Source organism: Pantherophis guttatus, chromosome 18 (genome assembly GCF_059756535.1).
Source record: "Pantherophis guttatus breed Tessera chromosome 18, ASM5975653v1, whole genome shotgun sequence".
Lineage (NCBI taxonomy): Eukaryota > Metazoa > Chordata > Lepidosauria > Squamata > Colubridae > Pantherophis > Pantherophis guttatus.
Genome location: NC_142080.1, coordinates 7,786,931 through 7,814,191, shown reverse-complemented (window position 1 = coordinate 7,814,191; position 27,261 = coordinate 7,786,931). Strand labels below are relative to the sequence as shown.

Sequence of the window (27,261 nt, the reverse complement as noted above, 5' to 3'; positions counted from 1 at the left end):
TCCTACCGGCCTGTTTTATGCCCAACAGAAGCGAGACGCCCCAACTATTCACAGTTCTTCCAGAGAAGCGGATGCCAACAGTTGGGGGTGCCATGATGGGATCCACACATATCTATGACATGGCCACGGTAAGGATTGGGTTGGTCTCTCTTTTGCTTAAGATGGGCTCTTTTGCTTAAGATAGTCCTCGACTTACGACCGCAACGGAGCCCAGCATTTATGTTGCCGAGTGAGAAATCTGTGAAGTTGAGTTTTCCTCATTTTACAACTTTTCTTGCCTCATTTGTTAAGTGAATCACTGCAGTTGCTAAATTAGTAACCAAGTTGTTAAGTGAATCTGGCTTCCAAGATACCTTACATTCTCACGTTAAAAGGCGGAAGATTGGGTTCCTTAAAGCCATGTCTCTCCACCTTGGCAGCTTGAAGGTGGCTGGGCTTCAACTCCCAGAATCCCCCATCCAGCATGCTTTAAGATGGGTGGACTTCAGCTCCCAGAATCCCCCATCCAGCATGCTTTAAGATGGGTGGACTTCAATTCCCAGAATCCCCCAGCCAGCATGCTTTAAAAGGGGTGGACTTCAACTCCCAGAATCCCCCATCCAGCATGCTTTAAGATGGGTGGACTTCAGCTCCCAGAATTCTGGCAGTTGAAATCCAACCAACTTCAAGCTGTCACTTTTGAGAAACACTGCAGTGCTGTGAATCACAAACACTTCCATTTCATTCCCCTATAACTTTGCTTGTTAAGTCAACCAATCACTTATGATTTTTGACATTGCTCACAAAAATTTGCATCCTCCAGAACGAAGGCGCCAGAGTGTTGTTGGCAGTGCCCGCCAGCTACAGATCTGTCCTTAAATGCCCAGCAGTCCATCATAGCTTAAAGAGCTCTTAGTGGACCAGGCTTCCTTCTTCATCCCTAATCTTGATGTCTTCTCTCTCTCCGCAGGTCATGAGCCGCAAAGGGCCGGTCCCCGAAATCCAAGGGGTGGAAGTTGCCCTGGCGCCTGAGGAGTTGGAGCTCGATCCCATGGCCATGACCCAGAAGTACGAGGAGCACGTGCGAGAACAGCAGGCTCAAGTGGAGAAGGAGGATTTTAGCGACATGGTGGCAGAGCACGCGGCCAAACAGAAGGTGAGAGGCGGCGCCTTCAGTCCCTCAAAATGGGATTGACACCCTAAAAAAATCAAACAAAGAGGAAAAGACCCAACAATTTCGTTACCGGGGCAAAAAGGAATGGGTGGAAACTGAATGCCAAAACTGAACGCAGTATTCCAAGTGTGGCCTTACCAAGACATTATAAAGTGGTAAGATCACGTGAAGTGTTAATACCACTTTATAATAGTCATTAATAGTCAATTTTTATTGGCCAAGTGTGATTGGACACACAAGGAATTTGTCTTGGTGCATATGCTCTCAATGTACATAAAAGAAAGGATACATAATAGAATAGAATAGAATGGAACGGAACGGAACGGAACGGAACGGAACGGAACACCTATACAATACAATACAATACAATACAATACAATTTTTTTATTGGCCAAGTGTGATTGGACACACAAGGAATTTGTCTTGGTGCATATGCTCTAAGTGTACATAAAAGAGAAGATACGTTCATCAAGAATCATAAGGTACAACACTTAATGATAGTCATAGAGTACAAATAACGAATCAGGAAACAATATCAATATAAATCGTAAGGATACAAGCAACAAAGTTACAGTCATAATTCCTTGGTAAGGCCACACTTGGAATCCGGCATCCAGTTTTGGTTGCCACGATGTAAAAAAAGATGTGGAGACTCTGGAAAGAGTGCAGAGAAGAGCAACAAAAAAGATTAGGGGACTGGAGGCAAAAACATACGAAGAACGGTTGCAGGAACTGGGTATGCCTAATCTGATGAAAAGAAGGAGTAGGGGAGACATGATAGCAGTCTTACAATATCTCAGGGGCTGCCCCAAAGAAGAGGGAGTCAAGCTATTCTCCAAAGCACCTGAAGACAGGACAAGAAGCAATGGGTGGAAACTAACCAAGGAGAGAAGCAACTTAGAACTAAGGAGAAATTTCTTGACAGTGAGAACAATTAACCAGTGGAACTGCTTGCCACCAGAAGTTGTGAGTGCTCCATCACTGGAGGCTTTTAAGAAGAGACTGGAGAAGTCATTTGTCTGAAATGGTGTGGGGTTTCCTGCCTAAGCAGGGGGTTGGACTAGAGGTAATTCGGCATTCCGTTGTCAGCCTGTCCCGCCTGAAGAACCCCTCTGGTTCTTTCGGGACTTGTTCGGGTTCGGCCCTTCCGGCTTGGAGTTGTGATGGCAGGTACGGTTGCTTGCGCCGGTGGTAGTGGGCGATCCAGGGCTCTATGTCCTATTTGGTTACAACGGAAACACCGTAACGGCTGGCGGGTAGTATCCGGGGATTGAGGGTCGGGCTCCCCTCGTTCCATGGCTTTCAGGGGTGACGGTCTCTCGGGCAGCCACCGTGTTTGGGGTGGTCCCACGCTTGGTCTTACACGGAATCCACGTAACCCCACATCAAGATCTATCGCTGCCTTACACCATTCCGATAAGCGGGGTGGCAAACCCCTATACACACACACCTGTCGTAATTCGCGGTCCAAACCAAGGTGGAATTGATGGACGAGCGTGCGTTCGGGCCAAGCACGGACCCTCCCTGCTAATTTCCGGAATTCCTTGACGTACTCTTTCGCAGGGCGCCCTCTTTGTTTTAGAGCGACTAGTTTTCCTTCAGCGATTTGGGTTCTGGTATCATCCTCGAACCGGGCTCTGAGACCCTTGAGAAACAACCCAACATCTGTTAATTCTTGAGCATGTCCAAGAATTACCCCCGACAGCAGGGGTCAGCAACCTTAAACATTCAAAGAGCTACAAAGGTCCTAACCGGAAGCCCCCTTTCAACCAGAAGTCTGGTTCCCCCACCATAGAGTCTCCTCCTAGCACAGTGTTCTTTTTCCACTACCTATCGTAACTGAAAGCCCTATCAATTGTGGAGCTAACCGGCGACAGGGAGCCGCAGCAGAGGGATGAAAGAGCCACATGCGGCTCCAGAGCCACAGGTTGCTGACCCATGGATTAGAAGACCTCCAAGGTCCCTTCCGGCCCCTAGGATTCTGTGTTCTAATAGCTATGAAAAGCTTGATCCGCAGACTTCCCACCCTGCTCTGATCCTTGGAGATGGGAAAATATTGAGCGAGAGAGGTCCAAAATATTTCCTCCGCTCTGTTGCTTCCCCAGGGGCCAGCCTCGTTTAATTATATATATATATATTTTTACAAAACTGCATTTGGAAACTTTTAAATGCACTTCTATCGGATTCCAGTTCAGTTTCTGCTCTTTTGAAAAGATCTAATTCTGAACTGGATGTAAGGTAAGTCTTACGTGAACCTTTCATTTCGTGTTTGGTTCATTTCCATCTTCCCAGCTTGACACGTTTTAAAAGCCGGAACCGATAGTAACGGCATAGAAACGAAACCTACATCCCGCCCATCAATCTTAACAGCTTGGCATGGCTGGAAGCCAGTTGGGCCCTTTGCCACTAGGAGGGAAAGGCCTTCTCAAATCTTGAGGCTGACTCCCCCACTGCCTGGAACCCACTGCGGATCCCGGGACCCTCCAATAGGCAGTGATCATGTTACACGTTTCTCTGCGCGTCAAAAAATAAGCACAGAAGTGCTGACCTCGACTGTTGGCATCTTCCCGTTGCAGCGCACTGTTCCCCAGCAACTGCTGGTGGATAATTCAGCTCATGGACCACTTTTGTTTTTCCAAAGGAAAAAAAATAATGCCATCTTTCCAGGTGGCTACCCTACCTTATAGTACTGTAAAAATTGCAACCATCTATCACCTGTCTGTCTGTCTCTCCCTCCCTCCTATATCACTATCTATCTATCTCCATCTATCCATCCATCCATCCATCTATGTTTCTGTCTACATCTTTCTATCCATCCATCCATCCATCCATCTATCTACTGTATCAAAGGAAGGGTATCTGTCTATCTGTCTGTTTGTCCATCCATCAATTTATAGCTCCATCCATCCATCCATGGAGGGGGTGTCTGTCATATCTATCTTTGTCTATATCTATCTATCCATCCATTCAAGTGTGTCTGTCCATCCATCCATCCACATCCATCGTCCGTCTATCTATCTATCTATCTATCTATCTATCTATCTATCTATCTATCTATCTATCTATCTATCTATCTATCTATCTATCTATCTTCTCTATCACCTATCTCATCTATCGATCATCTACCTCTATCATCTATTTATCTAAACGTCCATCCATCCATCTTATCTCTATCAATTACTGTATCTATTTATCTATCCACCCGTTGTCTGTCTGTCTGTCTGTCTATCTATCTATCTATCTATCTATCTATCTATCTATCTATCTATCTATCATCTATATCTAATCTATATCTATTCTATCGTATCTATCATCTGTATCTAATCTATATTTATTTCTATATTTTCTCTATCACCTATCTCATCTCTCTATTGATCATCTACCTCTATCATCTATTTATCTATACGTCTATCCATCCATCCATCCATCCCATTCATCTATCCATCTATCCATCCCATTCATCCATTCTATTTATCCATCGCTCTCTGTCTCCCTGTATCTATCCCATGCATCCATCCATCCATCCAGACTTTCCCTAGAAAATCAAAAGGAGGGTGTACCTCACTCAGAAGGATACCCAGAGCCAGGAGAAAGCACTACCAAGAAAACTTTTTTTTTAAAAAAAAAATTGATTTATATGCCGCCCTTCTCTGGAGACTCAGGGCAGTTTACAATGCGCTAAGCAATAGCCTTCATCCTTTTGTATATTTATACAAAGTCAGCTTATTGCCCCCACAAACTGGGTCCTCATTTCACCTACCTTAGAAAGGATGGAAGGCTGAGTCAACCTTGAACCTGGCGAGATTCGAACCTGCAGTAACTGCAGGCAGCTGGTCTTAATAACAGGGTGCTTTAGACCACTGTACTACCAAGGCTCGCTTGCTTCCCATTGTCCAGTGTGGCTCCCCCTCTCCGTATATTAACTAGAGGACCCCTTCTATTGTCTGGCCATCCTCTGGGCTCCCCCAGGTGAGACCATCAGCCTGTTCTAAAAAAATCAAACCCCAAAGTTGAGTGTAGCTGTTTTGCTGGTGAATGGAAACCCACATAGGAGCAGTTTAAGAGGTGAGTCAAGTCAGTCTCTTCGGCTAAGAGGAGCCAATAGCAGCTCAGAGGCCCCCAAAGGATGCTGGGAAAATCTCACACCGAAGCCTGGACCGGAGATGCTTTGCTGGTGAAAGGAAGATTGGTGGACTAATTGAAGGGAATTGAGAATTTCCCAATCCATGGATAACGGAAGGAAATCGGGAATCCCTAGCTATTAAGCTGTCATAAACACACCAACTTTCTGTTATTTTATTTTTTCCTTTTAGCAAAAGAAGCGGAAAGCACAGCCTCAGGACAGCCGAGCCGGAGCCAAGAAATACAAGGAATTCAAGTTCTGAAACACCCTCCTCTCTTTTTTTCCCTTCTTGTTTTTTTTTAAAACACCACCTCCGTCTCCCCGCCACCTACCCTAAAATCTCCACTCTGTTTTTTTTTTGTTTCTTTTGCATCTTTGTGGTTGGAGCTCAGAAACGGATTGTTTTGTAAATAAAAGTCAGAGATTCTGGAAATCTTGTTCTTCCCTTTTCTGAACGGGCGTTCAAAGGAAAAATATTCTTTTTCTCAACCTGGGGAGGTTGAGAAGATGAGTGGACTTCAACTCCCAGAATTTTCCAGCCAACAGGCTGGCTGGGGGATTCTGGGAATTTAAGTTCACTCATCTTAAAGCATGCTGGCTGGGGAATTCTGGGAGTTGAAGTCCATCTCTTAAAGCATGCTGGCTGGGGAATTCTGGGATTTGAAGTCCATCTCTTAAAGCATGCTGGCTGGGGAATTCTGGGAATTGAAGTCCACTCATCTTAAAGCATGCTGGCTGGGGAATTCTGGGATTTGAAGTCCATCTCTTAAAGCATGCTGGCTGGGGAATTCTGGGAATTGAAGTCCACTCATCTTAAAGCATGCTGGCTGGGGAATTCTGGGATTTGAAGTCCATCTCTTAAAGCATGCTGGCTGGGGAATTCTGGGATTTGAAGTCCATCTCTTAAATCATGCTGGCTGGGGAATTCCTGGAGTCAAAATCCAGTTACCTTAACAATTGATCAGGTTGAGAAATAGTAGCCTTGAGTTAAGTGCAACTCCAGCACGATTTCACAGACACATCCAAGGCATTTTCTTTGCAAAAAATAGGGGAAAAAATCATTTACTGTTAGCTTCGGGAATTTTCTCTCATATTCCCACTTTAACCCCTAGGCCTGTTTCCCCGGACTGCCTCTTGCTCTCACCGGCCTCAACCCCTGTTGATATTTTTCCGGATCAGCTTGAACTGGCCGTTAGACATTTCTTTTGGGGACCGGGTGGGCATCCCATTTCTTACTCCCCTTTTTGCAGCTGTCCTGGGGAATGCCGCGGAAAGAAAGGCCATCTGTTGGGATTAAATATCAGGCTAGCTGATATGTGCAGCCCCCTCCCTCCTCTGTAGTAGCCTCCAATGGATTGAGGAGGGGGGATGCATGCAGGAAATTGTCCTTTCTCCCCCCAACCTGACTAATTCTCATTCGCCAGAAAGCCAGCCAGTATGGTAGACTGGCTAAGATGAGTGATGCAAATCGGTGTGGAGCAGAGGTAGGTATCAGCAGGTTCTGACCAGTTCTGGAGAACCAGTAGCGGAAAGTTTGAGTAGTTTGGAGAACCGGTAGTAAAAATGTTGACTGGCTATCAAAATTTTGACTGGCTAACCCCCATCTATTCTCTGCCTCCCAAGTCCCAGCTGATTGGGAGGGAATGGGGATTTTACAGGAACCTCCCCCTGCCACGCCCACCAAGCCGTGCCACGCCCACCAAGCCACACCCACAGAACCGGTAGTAAAAAAAAATTTGAAATCCATCACTGGTGCGCAGCCTTCTTTGGAACTGCTGAAACTACTCAGGTGACCCTGACACAGATAAAACCTCCCAAGTGGCCTCGACGACCCTCTAAAAGGATGCAAAGGACCAGCTGTCTGCAAGGAGGTATCAATCCTTCCATTCCCCACCATTCATCCAGAGCTGAAGAAGCTTCTTGGATGAGAAGCGAAACCTCTTCAAAGAAAAAAATACAGAAACTCCAGTCGAAGAAAAGAAAAAAAAAATACTTGGCACTGCCTTAACTGGGTTTTGAGCTGGAGGGCCTCCCCGCTTCCCCACAACGACAACTACCGCACCCCCTCCTCTCTTTCCGCTCCCTTGCACACACCCACAGGTGGCTTTAAGTCCAACACACAGCCTCTCGCAAGCCGGTCTTCCACCATGTCCGTGGCTAATTTCTCCCAAGACCCTTTTTTTAAAAAAAAATCAAACAATGGCTTATTTTGTCCTCCCTGCGTCTCACAATTCTGGAAAAACGGGGGGGGGGAGGTCGCAGGAGGGGAAGGATAAAATAAAGAGGAGGGGGGCAGAGGATTAAAAGCACAAAGGAAGAGTGTCTTCGGTTCCAGCCGAGCGTTGGCAAGCGAAGCCATGGGGCTCTTAAAGATGTGGGGCAGCTGGTGAAAAGCGCCAGACAATTTTCTCTCGAAAGATTTTTCCCAGATGGGGACAAGGATGTTCGGGGGGGGGTTGAATGAGTGGGGGAAGAAAGCCCCTCCCCCAATCCCTCTAGGGCAGGGTTTCTCCCAGCAGCCATGGGACCCCTTCCCCCAAGCCCAGCTGATTTTCCCCTCGCTTAGTGCAAGGATTGCGTCCTTCCAGCCGCCCGATTTCCCGGCGCAGGGGTTAGACAAGGCTCGGCTAGCGGACCTCGTGGGAGCCCAGCCGGTGGCTCAGCGGCTAAGCCACTGAGCATTGTTTTTATTTTATTTTATTTTGTTCTGATTTATATACCGCCCTAGGTGAACAGCCAACAATAAAATACATAGGTACAAAATTTAAAAAGCAGAAATAAAATCGAATTAAATAGTTTGGCCCAGACAGATTAAAACCCCAATCAATTTAAAACAAATTTAAACTTTGAATATTAAAAATATTAAAAATATTTAAAAATTGTTTAAAAAGAGGGAGAAAGTTAGGCCAGGCCCGCCTGGTGAAATAAAAAGGTCTTTAGAGCGAGGCGGAAGGTGCGCAGATCCGGTATTGTCGATATCACTTCGAGTCCCTAAGTATAGGTCGGACTAGATGACCTCCAAAGTGCCTTCCAACTCTTTGTTACTCTTACAGGCGCATTCCCACGCCTTTGGGGGCGCGCGTGTCAGCTGGTGGGGGGGGCAGGAGCCAAACACGTGTCTCAGGAACTGGGGTGGGTTGGTGGGGGGAAGGGAGCGTCTGATGGGGGCCGGCCTTCCTCCTCCTCCTCCTCCTCCTCCTCTTCTCCCTGCCCCTCCCCCAGCCAGCCCCCTCCCCAGCCATCTCTTGCCGCCTCGTGGCTGCGCTGCTCGTGGACCATCCGATCTCATCCGATCCTCGCTTTCTTCTTCTTCCTTCAGCATCCCTTCCATTTGCTTCCCCCCCCCTCCCCACAGGCAATCCGGGGTGGTGGGAAGGGGGCCAGCGCCGGCTAGCCCACCTCTTAAGTGTGGGGTGGGTGGGTGGGTGGGTTTCCAGAATCCAAGATTGCCCCCTCCCCATCGGAGCCCCTTCCAACCCAGCGCCGCAGTGGAACAGGCGAGGTTTGTGGCTGAGCATCCTTGAGGTTGGTTGCTGGGGGTCGGTGGGGGGCTTCCCCCCCCTCTCTCTCCCTCCCTCCCTCCCCCCTCCGGGAGAGGAGTGGGGGGGGCTTTCTGCCTCTTTTAAGGGCAAGGGATCCCTCGGAAGGAAGGCTGCGGAAGCGTGTTTTTTGGGGGAGGGGGGTTCTCGGAATGTGGGGAGGGAAACGGGGGTCCCGATCTGGATCCAAAGGGTCTTGAAAAAAAGAAAAGAAAAAAAAATCTGCGGGGAAGGGAGGAGAAAGAAAGGAGACCCCCCCCACACACACCTCTCCAGCCTCCTGCGGATCTCCCACCACCCACCCACCCACTCGGGTGGATTTCGGAAGCTCGCCTTGATCCCTGCAGCGGATCTGCTTGGCGCGAGCCAGGCCTGCGGTGGAGAAGCCGTCTTGGATCGCATCGGATTGGGAGAAGCCGGCATTGGGGGAGCTGGAGAAGCTGCACGGATGGCAGAAGGACCGAGCAGGTAAGTTTAATTCGAACCCCCTTTCCCCCCCCCACCTCTCATCACACACACACACACCCCAAGGTAGGACAGGAGGGTCACCTGGAGGAAAAGTGCACCTTCCAGGGCTGCTGGACCCCCAAGCCCCATCATCCACAGCCAGGCAGGTTAGGGGAGAGGGGATTAACCTTGGCGGATTCAGGTGTGCAACTGTGGGGCAGGCAGAGTTGGGGTTCTGGGGGTCCCTTAAGGAGGAGAGGAGAGTCAAAGAACCCTCGGAGAAGCTGTGAATGGGCTCCTGAACCCCCAGATTTTTTTGAAAGGAAAATCAAATTTTGTGTGTGTGCCTCTCTCTCTCTGTGTGTACACGTCTGTAGAGTGTATCTGCAAGAATCGGGCCAGTTCCCCGCTATATGGGTAGTCCTCGACTTATGACCACACTCGAGCCCAAAATTTCTGTTGTTAAAGCGAGATGTTTCTTAACTGAGTTTTGGCCCCATCTTACCCCCTTTCTTGCTGTCGTTAAGTGAATTATTGCAGTGGGTTAAGTCAGTCCCTCGGTTGTTAAGTGAATCCGGCTTCCCCGTTGACGTCGCTCGTCAGAAGGGTCGCAAAAGGGGAATCACGTGACCCTGGGACCACTGCGACCGTCACAAAATATGAGTCAGTTGTCGTCAATGCCATCCGAATTTTGAACACGCGACCACGGGGATGATGCATGCGACGGTTGTTAAGTGTGAAAAATGATGATAAGTCCCTTTTTTTTCAGTGCCATTGTAACTTCGAGCTTTCACTAAGTGAAGAACTGTTGTAAGTCAAAAACTTGCATTTTAGGAGGAAAAGAATGGCGAAGGATTGGTTGTTTCGTCGTCCACCTTGTGAGTCTGTTTTTGTGGGTTGCGGTTCATTATTTTCCTCTAAAAACTCTGTGCTGGCCACTAAAGAGGGAAAGCACTCTGTACGTGCTCAGAAACCCCAGGGCAGATTTCAAACAATGAGGCAGAACGTCATGCCAGAACATGGCTTTGCTTTCTGGGGTCCCTTACCTCGGATGACATGGCCAAGATGACCTCTTGGTGTGTGTTGTTGAAGGGACACAACAGCTGAGTGTGATTTGTTGCCCGGGCCAGGTGTGAAGGTGTAAAATTCTTGGCAACAAGTTTTGAGGACAGTTATGTGCATAGTATCCAATACCAGTGAGTTATATTTAAAGTCGTGCAAGCAATTTACACCAAGGTACAATTTAGATCTCGGCGTGTGAGTAATGTGTGTATGTGGTGCATTGTGTCCTCTGAAGTGCTAAACTGCCCTTTTCCTCAATCGTGGAGGTTGTGTTTCTTTCTCCTTGCCCCTCTCCGGCTTTTGAGGATTCTTCGTGTCCTTGAGGACTAGAATGTTGGCCTGTCCCGATCTTGAAAAGCTGATGGATGGGCTAGTTCAGGGAGCAGGAAACCAACGCATGAGTGGCTTATAGAAAAGAAAGAGTGGAGAGGAGGGGATCGGGGCCCATAAAAGGTTTTTTTTGGGGGGGGGGAAGTGGGGGAGGTTCGCCCCTTTTGTCCTTTTTTACTGGTTCAAACTGTCCTTCGTGGGGGCTGCGCTCAAACCTCCTGCAGGATCGGTTTTCTGAATTAAATCTGTGAGGGCAGAGAGGCATATGGGGGAGAAGGAGATTCTGGAGGACCCGCCTTTCTATTTCCCTTTCCTTTCTTCCCCCTTCTTTTTCCTTCCCCCACCTCTTGCTTTCATTTTTCTCTTTCTCCTTCTTCCCCTTCCTCCCTTCTCCCTCCCTCCCTCCTCCATTCCTCTTTCCTTTCCTTTCCTTTCCTTCCTTTCATCCTTCTCCCATGTCTTTCTCTTCCCCTCCTTCCTTCTTTCTCCCATTTCTTTCTCCTTCCTTCCTTCTTTCTTTCTTCCATGTCTTTTTCTTCCCTTCCTTCCTTATTTATTCCATTTCTTCCTTCCTTCCTTCCTTCCTTCCTTCCTTCCTTCCATCCTTCTCCCATCTTTTTCTTCCCTTCCTTCCTTCTTTCTCCCATTTATTTCTCCTTCCTTCCTTCCTCTTTTATTTCCTTTTTCTCCCTCCCTCCCTTTCCTCCCTCCCTCTTTCTTTCTTTCTTTCTCTCTTTTTTCCTTCCTTCCTTCTCCCATGTCTTTCTCTTCCCTTCCGTTCTTCTTTCTCCCATTTCTTTCTCCTTCCTTCCTTCTTTCCTTCTTCCATGTCTTTTTCTTCCTTTCCTTCCTTATTTCTCCCCTTCCTTCCTTCCTTCCTTCCTCTTTTATTTCCTTTTTTCTCCCTCCCTCCCTTTCCTTCCTCCCTCTTTCTTTCTCTCTTTTTCCCTTCCTTCCTTCCTTCCTTGTCTTGTCCTTCCTTCCTTTCTTCCTTTCTCTTTCTTTCTTTCTTTTTTCTCTTTTCTTTCTTTTTTTTCCTTTCTTCCTCCCTCCCTCCCTTCCATTTTAGAAGATCCAGTGTGTTCCCCATCAGAAACCTCATTTCAGAGGACTACCAAAAAGGGAGCCAGTTGGGGAGGGGGCTGCTTCCCTCCCGCTCCCCTCCAGATCGACTGGATCCCTTGCAGGTTTTCTACAGGGAGGGAAAATTCCCCTTGAAGGGGATGAAGCGGGGAAGAGAAATTCTGCTTAGCAAACGCCCAGGATGTCCTCAGTGCCTAACCTCCGTTCTCTCCCTTTTTTCTGTCTTGTCTTCCACTTCGTGGCATCGTCTCTGGCGGAAAAGGCTGCTTCCGTCGCCCGAGCCTCTTTGCCAGGCATGGATTAATATTCCCCACGGAGGGATTAATATTTCTAGCGGTAGGATTATTATTTTAGACAAGCCCGGAAAAAAAAAAACGCTTCCTGCTTGCCAGGTGGAATGCCAGAAGGTTCATCCTTTTCAAAAAACAAAGGGGGAAAAATTATTGGGGTTTGGTTAAAAAAGCAGATGCCGGCACCTCTGGGCAGATGTGACATTCTGACAAATCCCCATACAGAATCCTTATGTGGGCCAAAGTTAAATGCAACTTCCATCCTCCTTCCCCCCTTCTCTTTCTTTCTTTCTTTCTTTCTTTCTTTCTTTCTTTCTTTCTTTCTTTCTTTCTTTCTTTCTTTCTTTCTTTCTTCTTTCCCTCCTTTCCTTTCCTTTCCCTTCCCTTTCTCTTTTCCTTCCTTCCTTCCTTTTCTTTCTTCTCCTTCCTTCCTTCCCTTCCCTTCCCCTTTTCTCTTAAACCCTCCCACCATCCCTCACTTCCTCACTTCCCTTCTCTTCCCCCTTTCTCTAAACCCTCCCTCCCATCTATCCTTCCTCACTTCCCTTCCCCTTTTCTCCTCCCTTCCTCCTTCCCTTCTTCCCTTCACCCTTTCTCTAAACCCTCCCTCCCTCCCTTCCATCTCTCCTTCCTCACTTCCCTTCCCTTTATCTCCTCCCTCCCTCCCTTCTTCCCTTCCCCCTTTCTCTAAACCCTCCCTCCCTCCCTTCCATCCATCCATCCTTCCTCTGTTCCCTTGCCTTCCCCTTTTCTCCTCCCTCCCTCCCTCCCTTCTTCCCTTCCCTTCCCTTGCCCCTTTCTCCTCCCTCCCTCCCTTCTTCCCTTCCTTTCCCCCTTTCTCTAAACCCTCCCTTCCATCCATCCTTCCTCTGTTCCCTTGCCTTCCCCTTTTCCCCTCCCTCCCTTCTTCCCTTCCCTTCCCTTCCCTTGCCCCTTTCTCCTCCCTCCCTCCCTTCTTCCCTTCCCTTCCCCCTTTCTCTAAATCCTCCCTTCCATCCATCCTTCCTCCTTTCCTTTCCCTTCCCTTCCCCTTTTCTCCTTCCTCCCTCCCTTCTTCCCTTCCCCCGTTCTCCTCCCTCCCTCCCTCCCTTCTTCCCTTCCCCCTTTCTCCTCCCTCCCTCCCTCCTTCCCTTCCCCCTTTCTCTAAACCCTCCCTCCATCTATCCTTCCTCACTTCCCTTCCCTTTTTCTCCTCCCTCCCTCCCTTCTTCCCTTCCCCCATTTTCTAAACCCTCCCTCCCTCCCTTCCATCCATCCATCCATCCTTTCTCCTTTCCCTTCCCTTCCCCTTTTCTCCTCCCTCCCTCCCTCCATTCCTTTTCTGCAAACGGAAAGCGCAGTTTGTGGACCCCGAATAAAAAAAAAATGATGCAGAAAACTGGACTCATAACTAGGAGACCGGAAATTCTAGTCCTGCCTTAGGTGTGAATGCCAGCTGGGTGACTTTGGGCCAGTCTCTCTCTCTGTCTCTCTCTCTCTCTCTCTCAGCCCAGCCCACCTCACAAGGCTGTTGTTGTAGGGAAAATAGGAGGAGGAAGGAGTTTTAGGCATGTTCCCCTTGAGTTATTTATACAAACAATAAAGGCACGACACAAACAAAATAGCGGGAAGATATAATAAATTGGGGGTAATATAGACGGAGTGAAAGCTTTTAATTCCTTTGATTTAAAGAGCATTTTCTTTTCTTTCTTTCTTTTTTTTCTCTCCCCCTGTGCTTTGATTAACCTTGCTTACCCCAAAAGGGGACAGGATGATGGGTGAACATGTGCGGCTTAGAACGATGGGTGTTGAAGTCCTCCAAAACCTTTGGCCACCCCAAATTTAAGGAAAGGTGTAGGTTTTTTTTAATAAATCTTTCTCCTTTTCATGCTTTCCGGAGGCGTGCGATGGTCCTGCTAGTTGGGGACAATGGGAATTGTAGTCCTACAAACCCAGAGTATTGGTTGCGCTGCTCAGTTTGCTTCACCTGTGTGAGCAAGGACACGCTTCGCTGCTCTGGAGCTGAATTGCCATTGTGAAAACAGGTCAGCTTAATCATCGAAGGGTAACCGGAGCCACAGTAACCCGGCACGGTGGCTGGCAAGCAATTGATACCCCTTGGGATTAGGCAAGGAGCCAGTCCTCATTGATTTCACCTGAAGGGCGAAGTGCAGACGCCAGCTGACCTGTCGGGATGGCTGGAAGTTGGCTTCTTACCTCTTCTGAGGCTTCGCCGTGCCGTTTCTTTTAACCCTTGGAAAAATATTTATTTATTTATTGGTTCGATTTATATGCCGTCCTTCTCCGGAGACTCAGGGCAGCTTACAATGCGCTAAGCAATAGCCTTCATACTTTTGTATATACCTGCTTAGTAGGGCTTTCGCCCCACCCCCACCCAATACGGTGTTTTTTTTTTTATACAAAGTCAGCTTATTGCCCCCCACAATCCGTGTCCTCATTTTACCTACCTCGGAAGGATGGAAGGCTGAGTCAACCTTGAGCCTGGTGAGATTTGAACTCGCAGTAATTGCAGGCAGCTGGTGCTACTTAACAGCGCTTTAGTCTGCTGCGCCACCAAGGCTCCATTTTTAATATGTTTTTAATCCTAACCAACCCCCGCTGCAACCCTGCGAGGTAGGCCTGCTCATTGATGGCTATTCTTGGTTTTGCCTCCTTCTAGGATTAGAATAGAATAGAATAGAATAGAATAGAATAGAATAGAATAGAATAGAATAGAATAGAATAGAATAGAATAGAATAGAATAGAATAGAATTTTTATAGGCCAAGTGTGATTGGACACACAAGGAATTTGTCTTTGGTGCATATGCTCCAAGTGAACAGGCAGAATAATAATAATAACAGAATAACAGAGTTGGAAGGGATCTGATCTTATAGGTCATCTAGTCCAACCCCCCACCCAAGCAGGAGGCCCTACACCATTTCTGACTGATGGCAGTCCCGTCTCTTCTTGAAAGCCTCCAGGGAAGAAGCTCCTACAACTTCTGAAGGCAGTTTCTGTTCCATCGGTTGATTGTTCTCACTGTCAGGAAATTCCTCCTTATTTCCAGGTTGAATCTCTCCTTGGTCAGTTTCCATCCATTCTTCCTTCTCTGGCCTTCGGGTGCTTTGGAAAATAGCTTGACCCCCTTCCTCCTCTCTGTGGGAGCCCCTCAAATATTGGAAGATGCTCTCCTGTCTCCCCTGGTCCTTCTCTTCACTAGACTAGACATAACTCAGTTCCTGCAACCGTTCATCGTATGTTTGAGCCTTCAGTCCCCTAATCATCTTGGTTACAGATTAACAAAGTTGGAAGGGACTTTGTAGGTCATCTAGTCCAACCCCCTGCTCAAGTAGACCTTATACCATTTCTGACAGATGGGAGTCCGGTCTCTTCTTGAAAGCTTCCAGGGATGAAACTCCCACAACTTTTCAAGGCAGCTTCTGTTCCATCCATTGATTGTTCCCACTGTCAGAAGATTCCTCCTTATTTCCAGGTTGAATCTCTCCTTGTTCAGTTTCCATCCATTATTGCTTTTCTGGTCTTTGGGTGCTTTGGAGAATAGCTTGACCCCCTTCCTCCTCTCTGGGGCAGCCCCTCAAATATTGGAAGATGCTCTCCTGTCTCCCCTGGTCCTTCTCTTCACTAGACTAGCCAGGCCCAGTTCCTGCAACTGTTAATCGTCTGTTTTAGCCTCCAGTCCCCTCATCATCCTGCTTGCTCTTCTCTGCACTTTTTCTAGAGTCTCAGCATCTCCCTTGTAATTAATTCAGTAAAATGGGGAAATTTCTTCATTAAGAAATGTACTTTTGATCCTAGGAATGGGGGAAGATGCACAGATGCTGGTTTATGCGCCTTTTTGGCTAAGGAGGGGAAGAATTAATTTGCTTTCAATGGATTTGTTTTAATTCCCCCCTCCCTTCCCGGCTCTTATTTCTCACCTCTCGTATCTTTTACACAGAGCCTGTTTGTATCGGCATAGTAGTCTCATTTCCAAACAGGTGAGTTGACGTGCCAAGGCCACGTTGCCTTCAAAACAATCCCCCAGTGTGTCTCTCTGGATCCCACCTCACCGTTTCTGCGTCAAAATACCTGTACAGGTAGTCCTCGACTTACGACACTTCATTTAGTGACCGTTCAAAGGGACAATGGCACTGGGGGGAAAAAAGCGACTTTAGGATAGTTTTTCACACTTACGACCGTCTCACGAGCATCCCCGCAGTCACGTGGTCAGAATTCGGATGCTTTGCCTCTGACTCGTATTTATGATGGCTGCAGCAGTGGTGAAATTCAAATTTTTTTACTACCGGTTCTGTGGGCGTGGCTTGGTGGGCGTGGTGTAGCTTGGTGGGCATGGCAGGGGAACGATACTGCAAAATCCCCATTCCCACCCCACTCCAGGGGAAGGATACTGCAAAATCTACATTCCCACCCCACTCCAGGGGAAGGATACTGCAAAATCTACATTCCCACCCCACTCCAGGGGAAGGATACTGCAAAATCTCCATTCCCACCCCACTCTGGGGGAAGGATACTGCAAAATCCCCATTTCCACCCCACTCCAGGGGAAGGATACTGCAAAATCTCTATTTCCACCCCACTCCAGGGGAACGATACTGCAAAATCCCCATTCCCACCCCACTCCAGGGGAAGGATACTGCAAAATCCCCATTCCCACCCCACTCTGGGGGAAGGATACTGCAAAATCCCCATTCCCACCCCACTCTGGGGGAAGGATACTGCAAAATCTCCATTTCCACCCCACTCCAGGGGAAGGATACTGCAAAATGTAAGTTTTCAGAAGTAGTTTGCCATTGCCGCTTTTCTAAGGCCAAGAGAAAGTGACTGGACCAAGATCATCCAACTGGCTTCGTGGCAGGACTAGAATTCACCGTCTCCTGGTGAGACAGGAGAGCATCTTCCAATATTTGAGGGGCTGCCCCAGAGAGGAGGAAGAGGGTCAAGCTATTTTCCAAAGCACCCGAAGGCCAGACAAGGAAGAATGGATGGAAACTCAACAAGGAGAGATTCAACCTGGAAATAAGGAGAAATTTCCTGACAGTGAGAACAATCAACCCATGGAAGAAAAGTTGCCTTCGGATGTTGTGGGAGTTTCATCCCTGGAAGCTTTCGAGAAGAGACTGGACTGCCATCTATCAGATTGTTAATCCCAATGTAATTTTTAAAGTTCTCCTTTTTATTATTACTACCCACATAATCATTTAATTTTCCATAATCTATCTCCTTGTCTTTGTCTTCTTTATTGTCAATCTCTTTTTCTTGCTTCTCATTAGTTATTTCTATGTCAGCTTGAATGTATCCTAAGTCAATTTTTTGGTCATCAAGTTTCAATTTTCCATGCAACATTGTGGTCATTTCCCTTATTTCCATTTTCAATGATAACTACCTTGTTTTCATCATTTCCTTAAGTTCCTGCACCATTTTGTTCTTTCTAGGTTGATATTATTCCAATTGAAGTTACGTTGTAATCCTCTTTTTTTTTGTTCCTCAAAGCCAAAACACTTGTGAAGAAACAAAGCCTCCTTAAAAATTCTCACATGCTGTTATCCCTTTCAAAGTCCAAATTTTTTTTTTCCAAAACCAAGATTCAGTGTTGTAATAATTTTTTTTCTCCTGAAGATGGCCCTCTACAATCCACTATTACGATCAACAAGCTTGAAAAGTATCCATTTTGTTTGCAGTCCGCTTTCAACAGTTTTTACTTATTTAATTTTTCTTCTTCTTTTTCACCTTTATATGCACCAAATCAATTTAAAATTCAGCCCAGATCCAAATTCCATGTTACATTCCAATTTAGTTTCAATTTTTAAGTAATTAACCGGTCCTTTCTATTACAGGTTTTTCTTCATTCTTTAATCTTCCTCCCTTTAAAGTTCCCAAATTAAAGAAGGATCTTTTCAGGTTCTTAATTCTTCTAAATTTTTTTTAAAGTTCTCCAAATACTTAAATCCAAAAAAACAATTTTCTGATTGGGTTTTCTCACTTTATAACTTCTGCCTTAATCTTCTTCTTCCATCCTTTCCCACGCCTATTAGCCGCTGTTATAGCGCCAGAACATTTACAATTATTTTGAAAATCCTCTTTTTTCCCCCTTTCTGCCTATGAGTTAGATGTCACTCATCCGGCATCAATATTCCACTTAATTCTCCGCTCCTGCACAATGCTTAGTCCGGTTGCCCTAGTTTACTGGCGGTCGTAATGGCCACCGCCCCCCGTTGCAGAGTCAGGGAGAATTTCCTCTGACCTCCGAGGAACTTGCCTGTTCCTCTTGGTCTTTCGAGGTGCCTCTCCTTCTTCCCTGTCCCTACAGGACAGATCCGGTCCAAAGACCCCTCTGAAGCAGTTCGTCAGCCCGGGATTTCATCAGAGCCCGCTCATCAGAGCCCACTAATCCCTGACTGTCTCGCCGCAACGCTTCCAATCAAATCCCGTTTCAACTTGTGTTTATTGATCCAACAGCAGTGATGAAATCTAAAATTTGTTACTACCGGTTCTGTGGGCGTGGCTTGGTGGGGGGGTAATGTGACTGGGTGGGCGTGGCCATTTTTGTTTTAACTTTTATTTTTCTATAACCCCTTTGGCGAAGAGGTTGTAAAAAAATGCTTTCAAAAGGCTCTGACGATCCAAGCTGAGTTGCTTGATTGGCAGAGACTTTTTTTCTTTTAAATGCATCTGACGATCCAAGCTAAGTTGCCTGATCATCAGAGGCATTTTTTTCTTTTAAAAGCCTTTGATGATCCCAGCTGAGCTGCACGATCATCCGAGGCTTTATTTTTCCTTTTAAAAGCATTTTTTCGGCCGAAGAGGTTGTAGAAAAAATGTTTTTAAAAGTAAAAAAAAAGCCTCAGATGATTGTGCGGCTCAGCTGGGCATGGTGGGGGGGCAGGGATTTTTGCTACCAGTTCTCCGAACCACCCGCCTCCATCGCTACCGGATCAGGTGATCCGGTCCGATCCGGGAGCATTTCACCCCCTGTCCAACAGGTTTTGCAGAATGCAGCTCCGTGTTAAACCAAGATATCATGTAACTTCCTTGAGTTTCCTTGGTTGATCTTTTTGGTGGTGTTCATTTCTGTACTGTACGTGAATCTATCGGGCATTTGAGCCCTCTGCTGAGAAAGCTTTGTCCTTTAAAAAACATACGGTGAGTTGAAAAGTTTCATTTTTCTTTTCTTTTTAGAAATTTAAACAGCCCCCTCCCCTCCATCTAGATCCGTGATCCTGGACATCTACCAGTTGAAAAGATAATTTTTTAAAAATCAAGTTGAAAGCAACAGAGATAACACGAAGCAACATAGCAGCTAAGAATTATTATTATTGTTATTTATTAGATGAGTTAGAGACAGAATGGATTGCAGTGCTCAGGAGCATCTTGAAAGAGCTGTCTTTATCTTTCAAAATTCCAGATGTGTGTTTCCCTTACAGTGGTTTTCGGCAAGATTTGCTTCCCCCAATCAAAATGCCTTCTGCCTGTTGAATTACATAACGCTAAACCTGTAAGGGACGTGGTGGCTCAGTGGCTAAGACGCTGAGCTTGCCGATCGAAAGGTCGGCAGTTCGGCGGTTCGAATCCTTAGCGCCGCGTAACGGGATGAGCTCCTGTTCCTTGTTCCAGCTTCTGCCAACCTAGCAGTTCGAAAGCACGTAAAAAAAATGCAAGTAGAAAAATAGGGACCACCTTTGGTTGCAAGGGAACAGCGTTTTCCGTGCGCCTTTGGCGTTGAGTCATGCCGGCCACAGGACCACGGAGATGTCTTCAGACAGCGCTGGCTCTTCGGCTTTGAAACGGAGATGAGCACCGCCCCCTAGAGTCGGGAATGACTAGCACATACATGCGAGGGGAACTTTTACCTTTTTAAACCCGGGGGTGGGGCAGGGAGTGTAAAATAAGTTTTGTTTTTCTGTTTTGCTGTAAGATTGTAAGAAAAAGACAGATCTCGGACACTTGATCTCCTTTTGTGGTTGGAAGGAAGTGATTCCCCCCCACCCCCCCCAGGATGTTTCTGATTTCATCTGTGTTTGCGGGGAAAGACTGAGAAAGTTGACCCAGAAGTTGGATTTTCCCTTCTGCAGAATAATAAGGGGGTCGATTTAAAGCCGAGAATGGCAGGCTTTTGATTTGTAAGGCTCCTGATTTGCCAGGAGAATAAGGGGGGGGGGGGAAATCACAGTTTTGTGGTTTCGTTCTTTGACTTAAGAGAGAATCAAAGACGTTCTCAAGGAGAGAAGCAACCTAGAACCAAGGAGAAACTTCCTGACTGTGAGAACAATCAACCAGTGGAACTGCTTGCCACCAGAAGTTGTGGGAGCTCCATCAATGGAGGTTTTGAAGAAGAGACTACACAGCCATTGGTCTGAAATTGTATAGGGTCTCCTGTTTGAGCAGGGGGTTGGACTAGAAGACCTCCAAGGTCCCATCCAGCTCTATTCTGATTGATTGATCTAATTGATTGATTGATTGATTGACAGTGAGAACAATTAATCAGTGGAACGATTTGCTTCCAGAAGTTGTAAATGCTCCAACTGGAGGTTTTTAAGATGAGATTAGACAACCATTTGTCTGATAATGGTACAAGGTTTTAAAGATGAGATTAGACAACCATTTGTCTGATAATTGTACAGGGTCTCCTGCTTGAGAAGGGGGCTGGACTAGAAGACCTCCAAGGTCCCTTTCAGCACCACAAATTCCCCATCCCTAAACCACCCAAACATCCACACAACAGATCAAGTAATGCTGTCCAACAGCTCACTTTAGTTCATTGTTGAGTGTGATTATAGCTCTGGGATTAAAAACTATTCAGAAGACGCGTGGTCCGAGTTTTAATTGTTCTGTATCTTCTGCCGGAAGGCAATGGTCCAAAAAGATTGTGAGCAGGATGGGAAGAGCCTCTGAGAATGTTATGCAACTTCCTCAAACAGCGAAATTCGAAGATGTCGTCCAGGGCTGGTAGCTGAAGCCTTATGAGATTCTGGGCAGTTTTAATGATTCTCTGTAGAGCTTTTCTGTCCGCTACAGAGCTGCTCCCGTACCATGCAAGAATGCCGTATGTCAGGACACTCTCCATGGTGCTGCGATAGTAGGACAGTAGTAGATGCTGAGATAGATTTATATAGGAAGTACAGCCTCTTGTGTATGTATATAAAAATAAAAAACGTGTGTGTGTATTTTTTTTAATAAAAAAGTGTTTTTGCTTTTTGCCTTTGGGTTCTCCCTTGACATGTCACAGGCCTTGGTCTGGCTGCTGCGGAACCTGAGACTATTCGACGGCGGTTGCCTGCCGTAGACGTCCATGAGGGCAGGACTCGCACTCGCCGCGCGCTCGGATCGAGGCCCCCGGCATGGCCTGTGCTTGGCTGATCTTTCCCAACGGCCTCAAGATGATGTCTCGGAAGAAAATCCTCCTCCTCTTCCTGCTGGCCTTCAGCACCGGCACTCTGCTCCTGCGCCAGAGTGTCCACTTCAGCTGGTAAGCGCCTGAGGAGGGAAGTGGGGGGGGGAGGTCTCCAACGAAGCTGGGAAGCAGAGAAGGGTTGCTGGATTGATTCCAGAGCGGCTCCGCGGGGCCAGATCTAAGCACCCAGCGGGCCGGATGTGACCCACTGGCCTTGAGTTTGACATCCCTGTTCTAGGTCATCTAGTCCAATCCCCACCCCCTGCCCAAGCAGAAGATCCTACACCAGGGATCGGCAACCTGAAACACTCAAAGAGCCACGAAGGTCCTAAACGGACGCCCCCCGTTCAATTCTGGAGCCGACCGGAAGTCCAGCTCCCCCATCATAGTGTCTCCTCCTAGTGCGGCATCCTTTTACCTCTGCTGACCGGAAGTCCGGTTTCCCCACCGTAGAGTCTCCTCCTAGTGTAGCATAACGCTAAACCTGTAAGGTGGCTCAGTGGCTAAGACGCTGAGCTTGCCAATTGAAAGGTCGGCAGTTCGGCAGTTCGAATCCTTAGCGCCGCGTAATGGGATGAGCTCCCGTTCCTTGTCCCAGCTTCTGCCAACCTAGCAGTTCGAAAGCACATAAAAAATGCAAGTAGAAAAATAGGGACCCCCTTTGGTGGGAAGGGAACAACGTTCCATGCGCCTTTGGCGTTGAGTCATGCCGGCCACATGATCACAGAGATGTTTTTGGACAGTGCTGGCTCTTCGGCTTTGAAACGGAGATGAGCACCTCCCCCTAGAGTCGGGAACGACTAGCACATATGTGCGAGGGGAATCTTTACCTAGTTTATGGTTCGTGGGCCGAATTATGGTGTCAGAGAAAAGAGGCAGGAGGTGGCAGTGAGTATCCTTGGACGTCTTATTTCTACTCCTGGTAGGTTCCCAAAGTCTCCACCCTTCAGCTGCGCGCCCTGGGTCTCGCCGCACCCGAAGCACACTGCCGTAGCCTTCCTGAAGACCCACAAAACAGCCAGCACCACGGTGCAGAACCTGCTCTTCCGTTTCGCGGAGCGGCACAACGTGACGGTGGCCCTGCCCCACCACGCCTGCGACCACCAGTTCTGCTACCCCCACAACTTCTCGGCCCGCTTCGTGCACCCGTACACCATCCCGCCCCGCCTCATCGCCAGCCACCTGCGCTTCAACCACGACGAGCTGCGCCACCTCATGCCCAACGACACCGTCTACATCACCATCTTGCGCGAGCCGGTGGCCATGTTCGAATCCCTCTTCAGTTACTACAATCAGTACTGCCCGGCATTTCGACGGGTACCCAACGGATCCATGGAAATCTTCCTCAACAACCCGTCCCAGTACTACCGGTCCCATGAGAAGTACGCCATGTACGCGCACAACACCTTGGTGTACGACCTGGGAGGAGACCCCGAGCACAACCCCGAGGACTCCACGTACCTCCCCAAATTTATCCGTCAAATAGAAGGCATTTTCTCCCTGGTGATGTTGGCGGAGTATTTCGACGAATCGTTGGTCCTTCTCCGCCATCTTCTGGCCTGGGACCTGGAGGACATTCTCTACGTCAAGCTGAACATGCGCAGCCTGGAGTCCAAGCTCAACATCAGTTCGGCCCACGTGGCGGCGCAGATCCGCGCCTGGAACGCCCTCGACGCTGCTCTCTACGACCACTTCAATGCCACCTTCTGGAAGAAGCTGAGCAAGATGGACCAAGGTTGCCTCCAGAAAGAGGTCCGGGCCCTACACCAGGCCTGCGAGCGCCTGGCACGCCACTGCTTTCGCGGACAGCCCCAGCTGCGCCCGGCCATGCAGATCAAGAACAAAGACCTCCGGCCGTGGCAGCCCAGCGCCAAGGTGGATATCGTAGGCTACGACTTGCCGGGTTCGGGACCCCACTCGGACGAACAGTGTCTCAAACTGGTCATGCCTGAGGTGCAGTATTCCCGCTACTTGCTACGGAAGCAGAGCCTCAAAAACCGGCGTCGGGTCGTCCCCCATCGGCCCCTCTCGCCCCAAGGACTTCTACCCCCACCTCGGCACCTGGCCATCAAAGCTTCCTGAGCAGGACGATGGGGGAGCTTAAAGAGGCCACTTGTGCAGGGTGGACGGCTGGTGGGGTTCTCTTGTCAATGAGCTGCGATTCTTTCTTTTTTTCTTTTTTCGGCCCCTGGGTCTCTAGGACTTTTCGACCCAGTTTTATCCACTTAAGAACTCAGGACCGAAGCATCTAGGGTGAGCGGGACTCTCCTTTTCGATGCCCCAAAGGAGCTGGACATCAATCGTGGCCCGTTTTTCAGCAGTCGGGACTTGAAAATGATGAATGGGTTCTGCGAATTGCCTTGCTTCCTTCCTTCCTTCCTGCTTGCCTTCCTCTTTTTTCTCCTTCCTTCCTTCCTTTCTTCCTTCCATCCCTCCTTTTTCTGTTGTCCTTTTTCTCTTTCTTTCTTTCCTTCCTTCCTCCCTCCCCTCCTTTCCCCTTCCTTCTCTTCTCTTCCCTTTTTCATTATCATTTGTTTCCCTTCTCTTCCCTCCCTTCCTTTCCTCCCTCTTCCTTCCCTTCCCTGCCCTTCCTCTTCCTTTCCTTTCCTTTCTTTTCCTTTCCTTTCCTTCCCTTCCCTTCCCTGCACTTTCTCTTCCTTTCCTTTCCTTTTCCCTTCCCTTTCCTCCTTCCCTTCCCCCTTTCCCTTCCTTTCCTTTCCTCTCCTTTATCTCTTCTTCCTTCCCTTCATCTCTTCTGCCTTCCCTTCCCTTCCCTTCCCCCTTTTCCCTTCCCTTCCCTTCCCTTTTCCCTTCCCTTCTCTTCCTTTCCTTTTCCTTTCTTCCCTTCCCTTTTCCCTTCCCTTTCTCTTTCCCTTTCCCTTTCCTTTCCTTTTCTTTTTCTTTTCCTTTCTTCCCTTCCCTTCCCTTTTCCCTTCCCTTTCTCTTTCCCTTTCCCTTTCCCTTTCCTTTTTCTTTTTCTTTTTCTTTTCCTTTTCCTTTTCCTTTTCCTTTCTTCCCTTCCCTTCCCTTCCCCTTCCCTTCTCTTCCCTTTTCCCCTCCCTTTCCCTTCCCTCTTGTTTATTTCCATATAACCAGAACAAATTAGGGCCTTTTTCCTGCCTGGGAATGTTTGAGGCTGGTCTTCACAACCTCCTCCTCTTCTGTAGCCTTCCCACATTTCTTTCAGTGCCGTTTTTATCTTTCCTTCCTCTCCTAACAAACGTCTGATATATTTTTTCCCCCCGATCGGATGAAGGAGAAACATTGCTCTCGATGTTCCGCTTCCCCACTTTTCAAAGAAATTTGCTTCTGATTTTTAGGTAACCGTAATTAAACAGGTCACGCTCCCGTTCGGCCTCGACACGTGGCAGACGCTGCTCTATTTATTTTATTTATAGATTTATTGCTAACATTTCGTCCCACTTTCCTCCCGAAGACCTGAGATAGCTGCAATAGACACACACCTTCCGTGTCATCCTCACAACGACCCTGCGAGGTAGGCTGGGACCGGCACGGAAGTTGCACCAGGATTTGAATATGCATTCCCCCCCCGCAAATCACAGCTCAGTGCTCCCAATCCTTTAAGTAGCACTAAATGGCTTTCCCTAGTGAAAGGTTTACAGCTGTTTTTTTGGGGGGGGGGAAACTCAAAAACCTCACAACTTTTTCAAATGAGAAATGAAGGTCGTACAAATGGAGGTTGGAATGTGTGCTGTGCCTGTTTTTTTTTTTAAACACTTTTTTTTAAAAAGGTGGAAGAAGGTTTTAAGGAGGATGTCCCAAAAAGCACAATATTCCTCTATATTCCAATATAATTCTGCTTGTCATTTATCGAGGAAGAATCAATGGGCTGTTAATGGTTGTGTTGGAAAGAATCTTTATGCCTTGCCTCTTTAACGAATTATAGGTAGTCCCCGACTTACAACGGGTTCGTTTAGTGGCCGTTCGAAGTTACGACGCCAGTGGGGAAAAAAAGGGGCTTGCGACCGTTTTTCACAGTTAACGACGTAATCCCCTTTTTGCGACCTTCCGACAGGCAAAGTCAATGGGGGAGGTGGGGGGGGGAGAGCCGGATTCACTTAACAATCAGGTTACTTACTTATCCACTGCAGTGATTCATTTAACAGCTGAGGCAAGGAAGGTCATAAAAAGGAAAAGAAGTGACTTACAACCAGTCCTCGCACTTACGACCGCTGGAATATCCCCACATGTGGTGAAAATTCAGGTGCTTGGCAACCAGCTGGCAAACATATTCAATGGGAGAGGGGGAAGCGAGATTTGCTTAATGACCGCATGGTTCATTTAACGGTGATTCACTTAACAACCATAGCGAAAGGGTCATAAAATATGGATGTGGCTCTCTTAGCCGCCTTGCTTAACGATGAAAAGTCTGGTTCCCAAATGTGGCCTTAAGTCGAGGACTTCCTGTACGTGAACTATACTTTCGACCCATAGCTTCTGCTTGGGCTCCTCTGCTGAATTTCCCACCCTCTGTCCTTCTGTTTGGGTAGACTTGTCTCCAGGGATCGGCTTCAACAATTTTAGCAAGGGGTTTCTCTGCCTGGTTGCTGGGTGGGCGTGGGTATGGTGGGCGTGGCCTAGTTGGCCTCCTGCACCATGGCAGAGGAAGAGGCGTTTTTGCCCTCCCCAGGCTCCGGAGGCTTTTCTTGAGCCTCCGGGACGGCGAAAAAGGCCTCCCCAAGCTCTGGAGGGCGAAAACTCGGGCCTCGAGGAAGTTCGGGAAGGCCGGAAACGGGCCCATTTCTGGCCTTTCCAAACTTCCAGTAGGCCCATTTTTCACCCTCCTCGAGCCCTGCACCTTCCTGCATCCAAAACGGGCTGCATGGGGACTCCTGGGAGGGGAGGGGTGGGCGAGGCCAGCCAGGAGTGGGATTTGGGGCTTCTCCGAAATGTACAGAATCTTAGCTAGAGGTTCTCCCGAACCCCTGCGAATCCCCAGCAGCCCACCCCTGCCTGTCCCTCATAACGTCTCTTCTGTCCTGCTGGCCATTAAGTAATCTCCCAGGCCCCTCGTAGGCAGAGAGTCCTTCAATACTCCACTGTTAGGGACAAGCTAAATATCTGAACGGTCGGTCATGAGTCAATGGGCACAATGAGACTTTTTAAGTTTTAATGGGAAATACAAATCAGGCTGTAAGGAACAGATCGTTCAAAAGGAGCTGCTCCATCGATGTTTAATGGCTGTTCCTCTTTTTATCAGTGGCGTTTTAGGTGACCTGGGATGAGAAATGCGTCTCTTGGCTAGGACGGAAAAAGACAAATGATCTCGTTGCTCGGCCCGCCCGAGAAAAATAAATCCAGAGCTTGTTCTTCCTGCCCTCGATCTGTCTTCAATTCCTCCGGCGTCTTTTCTTTTCGCCCCCAGTGTGTAAAACCAGTTGGTTTGGCCCAGTTACAGAGGTGTTAAGTTTGGGGAAGGAATAAGGAGTTTTTGTGGAAATTCTGTACATAGCAAGACCTACATCTGTCAGTCTAAAGCAGGGGTCTGCAACCTTAAACACTCAGAGAGCCATTTGGACCCGTTTCCCACAGAAAAGAAAACACCGGGAGCCACAAAACCTTCCCATGCCTGACTATTTCTCGAGCGGCCACAAAACTAGAAAATGTAGTTGAATTAAATGTTCTGTTTTCTTCTGAAACTTTTCTTTTCTTGGATTTATCCATGATTGGCCTACCGGGGGTTGAAAAGCTCAATAAATCGCGTGCCGGCGGGTGTCACACATTGGCGGTTGTGACTCATATTTTGAGTGACGGAGCCACAGCAGAGAGGTGAAAGAGCCACATGCGGCTCCAGAGCTGCAGGTTGCTGACCCCTGGCCTAAA

At 47.9% G+C, this 27,261-nt stretch overlaps 2 protein-coding genes across 2 annotated transcripts in view; both read left to right on the top strand.

Moving 5' to 3' along the window:
• The window catches only part of SF3B2 (splicing factor 3b subunit 2), a 29,284-nt gene extending 23,575 nt beyond the window's left edge, over nt 1-5,709 (top strand). The window contains exons 19-21 of the mRNA XM_087880953.1: nt 29-128; nt 950-1,135; nt 5,467-5,709. Of these exons, the coding sequence (XP_087737079.1) occupies nt 29-128; nt 950-1,135; nt 5,467-5,538 (358 nt within the window). The 3' untranslated portion in view covers nt 5,539-5,709. The remainder of the gene's footprint in view (nt 1-28; nt 129-949; nt 1,136-5,466) is intronic.
• A 2,802-nt stretch (nt 5,710-8,511) lies between these two features.
• GAL3ST3 (galactose-3-O-sulfotransferase 3) lies at nt 8,512-26,754 on the top strand. The gene is made up of 3 exons (XM_034424390.3): nt 8,512-9,283; nt 21,253-21,492; nt 22,344-26,754. Exons 2-3 carry the CDS (start codon nt 21,365-21,367, stop codon nt 23,497-23,499), a joined length of 1,284 nt encoding a protein of 427 aa, XP_034280281.2. The 5' UTR covers nt 8,512-9,283; nt 21,253-21,364; the 3' UTR covers nt 23,500-26,754.
• The last annotated feature ends 507 nt before the right edge of the window (nt 26,755-27,261 follow it).